Source organism: Equus caballus, chromosome 5 (assembly GCF_041296265.1).
Source record: "Equus caballus isolate H_3958 breed thoroughbred chromosome 5, TB-T2T, whole genome shotgun sequence".
In the NCBI taxonomy this organism is placed as follows: Eukaryota; Metazoa; Chordata; class Mammalia; order Perissodactyla; family Equidae; genus Equus; species Equus caballus.
Window position 1 is genome coordinate 4,382,651 of NC_091688.1, and position 12,584 is coordinate 4,395,234.

At 42.9% G+C, this 12,584-nt stretch overlaps 1 protein-coding gene across 9 annotated transcripts in view; it reads right to left on the bottom strand.

Moving 5' to 3' along the window:
- ADCY10 (adenylate cyclase 10) overlaps positions 1 to 12,584 on the bottom strand; it is an 83,050-nt gene that overhangs the window by 19,536 nt on the left and 50,930 nt on the right. For 7 of the 9 annotated variants that reach the window (XM_001493753.5, XM_014739550.3, XM_014739548.3 and 4 more), the window contains 4 exons: positions 11,760 to 11,888; positions 10,253 to 10,531; positions 9,825 to 10,115; positions 190 to 259 (listed from right to left, as the gene is read on the bottom strand). In XM_001493753.5, coding sequence (XP_001493803.3) covers positions 190 to 259; positions 9,825 to 10,115; positions 10,253 to 10,531; positions 11,760 to 11,888 — 769 coding nt within the window. The remainder of the gene's footprint in view (positions 1 to 189; positions 260 to 9,824; positions 10,116 to 10,252; positions 10,532 to 11,759; positions 11,889 to 12,584) is intronic. The other 2 variants (XM_070267630.1, XM_070267629.1) reach the window with 1 other exon arrangement.

Genomic DNA, 12,584 nt, shown 5'->3' on the forward strand with positions numbered 1-12,584 from the left:
TTTAAAAACAAATAAAAGAGCAAGATGATAAAGTCTAACGTAGATACTACTCACCAAACTCAGCACACACCTCCCGACATTCCCCTCCCTGTGGCCAGACTCCTGACCGGACAGATGACCCCAACAGTGTTCTGAATTTAACAACAATTGTTTGTGCTCTGCCTCCTGAACAACGATATACGCCCGTACCTGAGACTTTCAGGAAATATCTCGGATTTCTTAGGAATCTCTATTTTGGAAAAGCTGATCTCTTCTTCAGCTAGAAAATAAACAAATGAGTTGTGTGGGTCATTGAAAGTTTCCATGTGGCAGAGATGGCTGTTGTCCACCAGTCTCTTGTGCCCCTTTCACGACACAGTTGTTGCTGCCCAGCCAGAAGCTCTGTACCCGTTCCCATTGCACCTTAGGGAAAGCCGTGTGATTGGTTTAAATGGAATCAGAGCAGAAGTAACATATGTCACTTGTGAGCTGAGGTGGTTAGGTATCTTCTCCACCCTTTTCTTCCACAGGAAAGCAAGAGGCTCTGAGGGAGAACAGAACCACAGAATGGAGGGAGCCTGGGTCCCTGGCTGACTGTGCAAGGCTATTTGTCAAAACTCTTGGATCATTGTCGACACAGGGAAAAAACTATTGTTCTGTTGTGTAAAGCCACTGAAATGCTGGGGTTTGTTGTAGATGATAACGTCCTCCTAACTCATTTACCCTGCAATAACTGAAACTAGGAATTAATGATCCTGAAGAAAGAGACGTCAGTTTCTAGTGGAGAAATACGAACATTTAAATGTAATACCCCAAAATGTCAACAAAAGGGCAGAGAATTTTGAATTTAAAACCTTCAGTCCAGCCATATTTCAATAGGTTAGAAATTCCATAATGATCGCAAAAGAGAAAACAAATGCGAGTTGTCTAATCTAGCCACTTCTCCGTTGAGGGAGAAGGGAAGGGACTTGTCTCACATCACGGATGTTCGTGACGGAGGTGAGACCGGGACCTAGGTCCCCTGGCTCCAAGGTGAACGCGTTGCTGCAGAGATCGTTTAATTTCCAAAAGTGCAGTTTAAGCATTTAGTTACCACCTTCTTCTGAAAGCCTTCCGTGCCCTTGCCCCCTATAATTAGTACCCCAGCTCACGTGTGCCCGACTCCCCGTGCAGACCTACATCACAGTCCTTGTCACAGTGTAGAAGGATGAATTTGCCCACCTCTCCTCCTGGACTACCATCTAGTGCATCTCTAGCGACTAGAGGCTGAATAAATTGAATTATGCCTCTATCCTCCTATTCCTCTAAAACTGCTCTTGTCAAGGTTACCAGTGGCTACCATTCACCAAATCCAAAGGTTACATCTTTGTCCACGTCTTATTACACCTCTCTGGCAGCGTTTAATGCAATTGACCACTCTCTTTTGTAACAACCATTCCCTTGGTCCCCTGGCTCCTTGGCTGCTCACTTTTCTGGCTCCTACTCCTCTATCAGCATTCCAAATGTTGATAAGCCTTCATTTGGTCCTATCCAAATTTCTCCCTAGGTAATTTCATCTGCCCATGACTTTAAATTACATTCATATGCCAATAACTTTCCATTTTATATCTCTAAGCCCTGATTATCTACCCTTGACTACAGACTCATGCATCCAAATGCATCCTTGGCAACTGCCACTTGGATGCCTAACGGTATTTTAAAATTAACATAAACAGAATTTTTCTGTTTGTTTTTAACAAACAGAACTTTTGAATCTCTCATCCATAAACCTATATCCACCTAAGTTTTCCCTATAACTTCACTATAACTTTCCCCATGTCTCTGTAAGCGCCAGTGCCATATAGCCATTTTGTCAAGGCAAAAACCCAGGCAATATCTATGATTCTTTTCTTTCCCTCATCCCGATCCTCATTCAGTCTATCAGGAAGTCCCATTGACTCTACCCAAAAACGTATCTGAATCCATCGTCTTCTGTCCATCTTTACTTTAGCACCATCCTAGTCCATCGCCAAATTTTATCTGGACAGGTGTGAAAAACTGATCTCCTTTCTATTCCTATGCCCTTCAATCTGTTTTCTCTAGAGAAGATAGAATGGGTTTGTAAAAACATGATTCAGATCTCTGTAGCAGAAATTGCTGGCTTCCTATCTCAACTTCCATAGTCCCTTTTCTCCTTAGTAATGGAACTCAGTTTTACTCAGGGCAGCTATATTTTCCAGCCTTCCTTGTGACTGCATACAGCCACATGCCTAAGTTCTGGTCAATGAGATGTAAGAGGAAGTATTGGGTAGGACTTGTAGAAAATTCCTTAAAAGGTGAGGGACATCCCTTCCATTTGTTTGGTTTCTTTTCTCCTCTTCTAAGTGTTAAACGTGAACATGATGGTTAGAACTCCAGCAGCCATTTTGGACCAAGGGTCTCTGATGATTAGTCCAAGTGATGAGACAAGCATTTTACACGACAAAGAAATACATTTAATAATAAATAAAGTTAAGCCACTCTAGCTGGGTCCTTGTTGTATGCAGCCAACACAAATTCTAATCAACATCTCTCCAATATGTTCCAATTCACTTAGAATAAAATTCAGACTACATATCAAGGCCTACAAGGCCCCTTGATGGTTTTATTAATCTGTTTATTGTCTATCAGCCTTCATTGCAATTCAAATATATGAGAATAGACACACATCTGTCATTTCCACCACTATATCCCCCGTAGACCTGCATCACTGCCTGGCACATAGTAGATACTCAATAAATATTTGCTGAATAAATGCACATTTGTCGGAAAAAAATCAATGAGTAAAAATAAAGTGCTATTCCTCCTTAAACATCCTATATATATATTTATGAATTATTTTATTGAGGTCACATTGGTTTATGACATTGTATAAACTTCAAGGGTACATTATTATATTTCAGTTTCTGTATAAACGACAACGTGTTCACCACCAATAGTCTAGTTTTTATCCATCACCATACGTCTGTGCCCCTTTACCCCTTTTGTTCTTTCCCCACTCCCTTCCCCTCTGATAACCACCAATCTGTTCTCCTTATCTATGAGTTTGTTTATCTTGCACGTGAGTGAAATCATATGGCATTTGTCTTTCTCCATATGGGCTTATTTCACTTAGCATGATACCCTCAAGGTCCATCCATGTTGCTGCAAATGGCACAATTTTGTCTTTTTTATGGCTGAGTAGTATTCCACTGTGTGTATACCATATCTTCTTTATCTATTCATCCACTGGTAGGCACTTGGGTTGCTCCCAAGTCTTGGCTATTGTGAATAATGCTGCAATGAACATAGGGCTGCGTACGTCTTTTTGAATTAGTATTTTCATGTTCTTTGGATAAATACCCAGAAGTGGAATAACTGAATCATATGATATTTCTATTTTTAATTTTTTGGGAAATCTCCAAACTGTTTTCCATAGTGGCTGTACCAGATTGCGTTCGCACCAGCAGTGTATGAGGTTTCTCTTCTTTCCACATTCTCTCCAATACTTATTTCTTGCCTTTTTTTTTTTTAAAGATTAGCACCTGAGCTAACATCTGTTGCCAAAGTTCTTTTTTTTTTCCTTCTTCTTTTCCCCAAAGCCCCCCATTATATAGTATATTCTAGTCGTGAGCGCCTCTGGTTGTGCTATGTGGGACACTGCCTCAGCGTGGCCTAATAAACAGTGCCATATCTGCACCCGGGATGCAAACTGCCAAAACCTAGGGCCGCCGAAGCAAAGCTCGAGAACTTAACCACTCGGCCATGGGGCAGCCCCTCCTGGATTTTTAATAATGGCCATTCTGATGGGTGTGAGGTGATATCTCATTGTAGTTTTGATTTGCATTTCCCTAATGTTTAGTGATGTTGAACATCTTTTCCTGTGCTTGTTGGTCATCTGTATATCTTCTTTGGAAGAACGTCTGTTAGTATCCTCTGCCCAATTTTTGATGAGGTTGTTTGTTTTTTTGTTGTTGAGTTGTATGAGTGCTTTATGTATTTTGGAAATTAACTCCTTGTGGGATATATGATTTGCAAATATTTTCTCCCAGTTGGTGGATTATCTTTTCATTTTGTTGATGGTTTCCTTTGCCTTGCAGAAGCTTTTTAGTCTGATGAAGTCCCATTTGTTTATTTTTTCTTTTGTTTCCCTTGCCTGAGCAGACGGGGTATTTGAAAAGATACTGCTAAGACTGATGTCAATGAGTGTACTATTTATGTTTTTCTCTAGGAATTTTATGGTTTCAGGTCTTAACATCCAAGTCTTTAACCCATTTTGAGTTAATTTTTGTGTATGGTGTAAGATAACAGTCTACTTTCATTCTTTGCACGTGGCAGTCCATTCTTTTGTGTGTCTGTTTTTCTGGCTGGCGCCATGCTATTTTGATTACTATAGCTTTGTAGTATATTTTGAAATCAGGGAGTGTGATGCCTCCAGGTTTGTTCGGTTTTTTTCAGGATTGCTTTAGCTATTTGGGGTCTTTTGTTGTTCCACATAGATTTTTAGGGTTCTTTGTTCTAGTTCTGTGAAGAATGTCATTGGGATTCTGACTGGGATAGCGTTGAATCTGCAGGTTGCCTTAGGTAATGTGAACATTTTAACTCTGTTTATTCTTCCAATTCATGAGCACGGAATATCTTTCCATTTCTTTACGTCTCCTTCAATTTCTTTTCTTTTTTTTTTTTTTTTTTAAAGATTTTTTTTATTTTTTCCTGTTTCTCCCCAAAGCCCCCCGGTACATAGTTGTGTATTCTTCGTTGTGGGTTCTTCTAGTTGTGGCATGTGGGACGCCGCCTCAGCGTGGTCTGATGAGCAGTGCCATGTCCGCGCCCAGGATTCGAACTAACGAAACACTGGGCCGCCTGCAGCGGAGCGCGCGAACTTAACCACTCGGCCACGGGGCCAGCCCCCGTCTCCTTCAATTTCTGTCAGTTTCTTTCCTCTTCAATGTCCTACAGTTTCCAGTGTATGAGTCTTTCACCTCATTGGTTAAATTTATTCCTAGGTATTTTATTCTTTTTGTTGCGAATGTAAATGGGATTATATTCCTGATTTCTCTTTCGGCTAGTTCGTTATTACTGTATAGAAACGCAACTGATTTTTGTATGTTGTTTTTGTATACCGCAACTTTACTGTATTCGACAATTATTTCTAATAGATTTGTGATGGATCCTTTAGGGTTTTCTATATATAGAATCACGTCATCCACAGATAGTGACAGTTTCACTTCTTCCTTTCCAATTTGGATGCCTTTTATTTCTTTTTCTTGCCTATTTGCTCTAGCTAAAACTTCCACAAATATGTTGAATAAGAGTGGTGAGAGTGGGCACCCTTGTCTTGTTCCTGTTCTCAGAGGAATGGCTTTCAGTTTTTCACTGTTGAGTGTGATGTTGGCTGTGGGTTTCTCATATATGATCTTTATTATTCAAAATCCTATTTTTTTATGTTTCAAATTATAATAGTGATAGAATGAGATGCAGAGAAGAGCAATATTGGCTAGATAAAGCAAATAAAGTTGGGGTATACAAGACATGCTTTTTGTCATTATTATCATTTACCCCTTGGGTGAATCATATTATTTTTAGTTTTAGTTCTTAATTTTCTTCATTACAAACAAAATATTAAGAGTTTCCTTGGGCTGGCCTGGTGGCACAGTGGTTAAGTTTGCATGTTCTGCTTCGCCGACCCGGGGTTCACCAGTTCGGATCCCGGGTGCGGACAGGGCACCACTTGGCACGAGATGCTGTGGCAGGCGTCCCACATATAAAGTAGAGGAAGATGAGCACAGATGTTAGCTCAGGGCCAGTCTTCCTCAGCAAAAAGAGGAGGATTGGCAGCAGATGTTAGCTCAGGGCTAATCTTCCTCAAAAAAAAAAAAAAAAAAAGAGTTTCCTACTTCAAAGAGGATCTGTAAAAATCCAAAGGAAAAAAATATGCAAAATGCTTATGGGTTCTCAGAAGAAAGGAGGAAAGCAAAAATATCACGTGCTCACCTGATAGTTTCAAAGACTGAGAAATAAGACTTTCGGTTCTGGTGACAGACTGACCTCTTTTGTTTATCTCATATACCTCCAGGTCCAGGACATTTTACCCCAATAAAATGAGAACGAAATAATTTTTAAAAGCATAAACCCACAATGTATTCAATGGAGAGTCAATTCCTGTCGCAGGGCCGTTGCACTGGCTACCTCCCTGCCTAGCATGCTCTTCTCCAGCCCTCCATACAACAAAGTCCCCCACTTCCTCTGTCTTTCTACGGATCCTACCTCTCCTGGAGGCTACCCTAGGGACTCTGCACTCCTAATCCCCCTTGTTCTACCCAATACCCTTTTTTGTTTTCCTCCTTCGGATCTATCACTTATAACATACACTAGAATTTACTGCTTTATGATGTTTTCTTCTCCATTGTCTGCTTCTCCCCAGTAGACTGCTGCTCTGTTCACTGATGCAGCTCAGGGGCCTAGCGCAGGGTGTGGCACGCAGTAGAAACTCAGTATTTGTTGAGTGAGTTAATGAAACATTAGATGAGATTTCAACACACGTCTAGAAGACAAAGGAGACAGAGGAGTGGTCGCTCATGCAGTAGGGAGAGCAAGTGGAAGGAGAGAGTCCAGGAAGGATTCCAAGAGCTGTTGATCCTGGAAGAAGACCAACGTCACCACTTGATCCAAGGCTGCATCCTTGAACCTCTTCCAATGACGTTCTTCACCAGCATTACCCAAAGGCATGCCCCACACTTGGGGAGACAGAGGGGTAACGGACAGACAGAGCGTCCAGCCAAGATTGAAGCAGGGTATTATAAGGAAGACACTGAAAAAAGAAAAGTCTCCTAGAAACTCCAGGAAAAATAGACTTTAGTTAAGAAATCTCTTCACAGTATATTCCTCGATTCTGCAATAGGCAGCATTTACATAGTCTCAATAATGCAAACACTTGATGGGTTTATCTCACGATAGTAATACAACAATATTGGGGGAAGGCGCTGAGGAGCGGCATAGCGGAGTTTAATCCTCACCTACCACAGCAAGACAATAGATAATGTCAGAATTCGATCTTTTAAAAAGCATTATTAACACATCATTTGGTATATGGAGGTGATGGCTGAAAAAACAGCTAAGCTGAACGTCGCCCCTGAGAACTGCTGAAGGCGCGTGGGACAGCGGGTCTTGAGATTGTTGTATTCACGGTAAAACTTTTAGGAAATTTAAAAAGTCTGTATTTAAAGATGTCTAGTTGATACCCTTTTAAACGGCTGAAAAATCCTGATAAGAGAAACAGTAGAGCCCTGGGCTCACTCGGGTGGAGGTGCTGGTGAAAGGGCAGACATCGCTCGGACACACCTGGGCACATACACTCCCGAGCTAGACTGCGGTGAGGTAGACCGCAGGATCCCAGCCAACTCAACGTGTTTTCCTTCATGACCCTGGCCAGCCTGCTTCAGACCAACTGCTCGGATCCACCTAGCCACTAGATGCCAGCTGATTTCAGCCCCCCAAATGTATATTTATATACCTTTTCATATATAATATATACATAATAACGCTGATCCCACACAGTGTGGAATATTCTCTCCTCTTTCTCATATCTCTGTCAGTCAGCTCTCTCCTACTGATACTCTCACTGGTTCTTTGCCTATGGACTATGGCCCTGTGTTGGGACCCCTCCCTGAAGCTTCCTGGGTTTGGGCGTGCATCCTTTCCAGCTCTCCGCAGCCTGCTCCCTTAGCCCCTGTTTTGTTCTAGCGATTCACTCTCTTTCAATCCTCATGTTCCTCTTAAAAACTGTAATTTTTTTTTGAGTCTCGATCCATTCCAAGGATCTAGGACTCTTCTCACATTCCTAAGGGTACTCTGGGGAAGGACTTAAATGCCTCCAGTCTGGCTTTTTCTCCCAGGTGAGCTATATCTGATCCATGGGAGACTCTCACACATCCTTTCCCAAACTCTGGGAGGGCACGTTGGTCCCGGTGCAGCCACAGGCCACTTTAGCTTTCTTAGGTATGAGGGAGGCCCCAGTCTTCCGTGTCCTCTACCTGATTCCAAGGAAGACACCTTACTAGGGTTGAAGTGACAAAGGAAGCAACCAAGCTGAGGAGGGCACGCACAACCTCATCGGTTCCCCCCAAAGACATCTCTTCACTAACCCTGGCTCTCTCCACACTCCTCCTCACTCTTATGTCTTGGCTCTGGATGAGGGATCCAGGATGATAACTGACCCACAGCTGTTTCTTTCATAAATTCTGTATGTCCGTCTATTACCTCACTTTGGATTGCAGCATCCCCTGTATCTTGGTGCTTGGTACAAATTTCAAGTTCAACATCATGTTACACACATAGTACTTCTATAATAATAATAATAAAACATTTCCAATTTTGGAAAAACATAATGCACGAGGGGAAATGTAATCAATGCTAATAATAAGCACTAGACTCAGCCACACGTACATTGCCCTGACATCGTCCCTGCTGACGTCTGCTAAGTCTAAGATTACAGCTGACGCCTCACCATCATTGCGCCCAAGCCCTCAGGGGGCTGGAAATCCTCATGATCCAGACTCGAAGGCCTGAACCTAGAGCTCGATTTCTCTTTTTTGAAAAGGGAGATAGGCAGGTGTTAGTAAACAGGGTCAACAATAGGCTGGGACCAGGGTGCAAAGCTGCTTTCCTCTTGATCAAGTCACCGTCCTTGCTCTCTGACTCATACCTGATGCTGTAGCTATGAACTTCTTCCAATCTCCTTGGCCCGTATTACCTAAAAGTCCAACCCTGCATTTTGGGAAGCTCAGGTGCAACGGGCACAGCATGACCTTCGGAATTAGATTGATCTGGGGTTGCATAAAGTCTGCCACTCATTCTCTGGCATTGGACAAGTTATTTTATCATCCAGAAGCTCAATTTTCTTGTGTATCAAATGAAAATAGCCCACCACCGTGGAGGGGTGATATGAGGACCAAATAAAAATGCGTGTAAAATAGAGAACGAATGAGAATAAATATTTATTTTGTACCTACTATGTGCTAGGCACTTTGCATACATTTCTTCCGAATTTTTAATATCCTTTAACATATAAAAATCCTCTACTTGTAGTCTTTGCTTTCCCGACCAGATTTAGCCATAATCACTGAGGCCTTTGGTGAGGGCAGGCAGCACACTGGGTGCTCCCTGGCCACCCACAAGTGAGGGCAGGAATTGGGGCTGCTGCCCGAGTCTCACACCTGTCATGTCTGCAGGAGCTGAGTCCCTGGGCCCTGGCACCCCTTGGATCCTCTACTGTGTTTTCCCAGGTTGAATGGCTGATTTGTCCTATCACTTTGTACCTTTTTCACTTTTGCCTCACAGAAGGTCTTGAACCCAAGCCCTCTTTTCTGGAGCCCTGACTTGCTTAGCCTTGCACAATTCTCTCTCACTCATACTCTTTTTTTGCTGGAACCTTGTTTCAAACTAGACTGACATGGGGCCGGCCCCGTGGCCGAATGGTTAAGTTCACACACTCCGCTTCGGCCGCCAGGGGTTTCGCTGGTTCGAATCCTGGGCGCTGACAGGCTGAATTTGTGTTATCCCTTTGGACACTTTAATTTGAGCTCTGATCACATTCCATTTTGCCAGAGTTCTTGTCCCCAGTTCCTCACTGAGAGTCTCACAGTGAGATTGGTTCTGCTAGACTTGGCTACACACACATTCCCAGCTCTCCCCTGCCCCACTGACCGGTACTGCTGGCGTCTCAGCGTTTGCTGTGCCCAAGCCTCAGGGGGCTTGAAACCCTCCAGGTCCAGACTCACTCATTCTAAGTCTTAGCCTCCACATTCCCCAGGAGTAGTTAGGACTAATTAGGACTAGAGTAAGCTTACTTTGAAATCCATGGGACTTCGCCATCTTCTTAATGGTGCCCAGGTCCAGAGTGTTGAGCCGGATGTCCACCGTGAAGTGGTGATACGGAATGAAGTCACCACTTCGGCAGTGGTCACACCTGTGAGCATTTTCTTCTAAAAAGCGGGCACATTTCAAGTGCATGGCTTTCTTCTGGTCCTTCAGCCACAGCTCATAGGCTGTTTTCTGCATAATAGGCTTGCAGAATCGAATGATGTGACACTCGATCACCTCGCTTTCCAGCTCACGAAGCTCTTCCTCCTCTCCGTGAGCTAGAGAGAACAGAAAGGTTTTTTCAGCCAGGCGCTGGGCAACGAATCAACTCCTGCTACTTAACCGAGATCAGTTCTTTGATCTAGATGTCCCTTTAACTAACAGGAAGTATGGGTCACTTCCAGGCTTTACTCACCCATTCCTTCACTGGGCTTCAGAGACAGGGAGCGATAATTCACCACAAACGAGGCCGTGTTCTGTTTCAGAGCCATTCGGAGCTCCTTGCCATTCCGGAAACAATCAAAGATGTTGGATTCCACTAGAGTCGCCAGGGCCTTGATCATCATCTTCATGTTCCAACAAGGGAGAATCTCAAACAACAACTCTGTAGTGAAGGTCTGGCCAATGATGGCCGCACATCTCACTAACATCTGGTGGGAAAGGCTCATGCTATCCAGCTGAACCAGAGAGATTTCTGCAGGTGGAAAGCCACACGATAGTGAAGTGGTAATCTGTCTTTATCAAATACATTCTGGAGATGGGCAACTGTCCTGTTCTACAGTTCTTGGTAACAGAAACCCAGTCAAACTAAGCCAAAAGAAGGATTTTCTTAGTACCTACTTCACAGATAGCACTCACGCTGGGAATACAAAAGATGTAGATGCTATGATCTAAAAATACAAATAGCACAGTGGTCAGACAAAAATAGGATTGATTTCAAGGTATTCTGATTTTGCGTTAAAGTGTGGCAAGGGTTTGGAGGAGAGGAGAGGTTATTGCAGGCCACAGTAGTCAGAAAACGCAGGGCTCGCCATCCATGTTCTGTGTTGACTTCTCCAGCGGGTCCTTCTCTATCTACTTCACTGGCTACGCCTTCTCCTGGAACCTCTTACCAATAAGCCTTCTCTCTATCTTCCTCAGAGATTCATTTATTCTTGTGACAGTCCATTGTCATCTCTACGCTCATGCCAAAGTGTCCGGAAGTTCCTACTCCAAACCCAGCTTTTCACCTAAGCTCAAGCATCAAAGCTCACGTGGCCTCCTGGACATCTTGATCAGAATGTCCTTCCAATGCAGCCCCCTCATCAGAGACGATATTTGAACTTCTCAACTTGCCCACAGAACACTACACAGGCCACCCTAGTCCACCTTCCTGCTTTAGTAGACATCGTGAACAAAACACAAATGATGCTCTTCTGAAGACTGAGAACCTTGAGGCGTCCCTAGGTCATCCTTCGAAACATTTGAAGTTATTTATAGACGGCATGGATTAGAGCTGAATGCATACTAGAACATTGCTTGAAAGCCAATTTTCTTTAAAGAATAATAATACAGCCATGATATAAATTGCCTTGCTCGCCATTTCTTATAAAAGTAGATGGCAGAAAGAGTTTCAATATTGGGTTTTCTCTATTTGGTTTCTGTTTAATTCAATATATACTGTACCTCATTCTTTTATGCAATTAAGCAAAACTTTGTTCAAATCAGACCCCAGAATATGCACAGCGGGAAGGTGGCTCCTAATTAGAAGGAGAAAAGCTAAGCCCACCGTGGAGACTTCCCACTGCCTGGGGCAACACAAAACAGACAACAACCGCAGGCTGTTACTACTATCCTTTCTCCTTTTTTAGATAGCCATCCTAGAGACGGCAAAAGGGGATTTTAAGTCCCAGAAAATGAACACCAGGTCAAATTTTCTTTACCTTTTAATGATGCTGGCGGTGACAAGTTTTTCAGTCTGACACCACTTGCGAGGTTACAGAATTCTTCACTTTCCTCCTCATTACTGAGAGTGAACATTTTTAATTCCTCTGTTGGCTTAGCAAAATTCTCTATTGGAAGATAAAAGGGAAGAAAAGTCGAGTCATCGTCCTGTGATTATCCTGATTTTCCAATAAGCTTTGAGATGGATCTCATGTGAGAAAGAGCAGGCAGAGATGTGTATTGGCTCATCAGATATTCTGGAATACTATGTTTTATGTAAAACCGACATATGAAAATCTAAATTTACTTTAAAAATGTTCTGCCTCCCCACCCCCCAAAAAAGGGATTGGTAATAACTATTGGAAGCCTTCCTTCCGTAATACCTGCAGTTTTACAAAAATTTGATTCAAAGATTATCAGGATGGATCTTGTATGCATGCTCAAATACCCATCAGATGCAAACACATTCTGTGGGAGACTGTACTCTGAGTACGACATGGTTATTATCAGAAAGAGATATTAAAAATGGTGAGGTTTGAATAGTAAACTTGCCTAGTAATTTTGTCTCCTGGCACCCCAAAATGCATTACTTATTTATCCCTCCAGTCATTCATGTAACACTTGAGTTGCAAGACACTGTGATAGGCGATGTGGAAATACGAAGATGAGCACAGCTAAGTTCCTAATCTCCTGGAGAGATGAGATCCATACATAACGAGCTAGACTGGCAGGCAGTAAACGAGCGCCATGCGAATGGGCACAAACAGCAAGTGTCAGAGAGTTCATGTCAATACCGTACAGACTTTTTATTCACCATAGCCTGT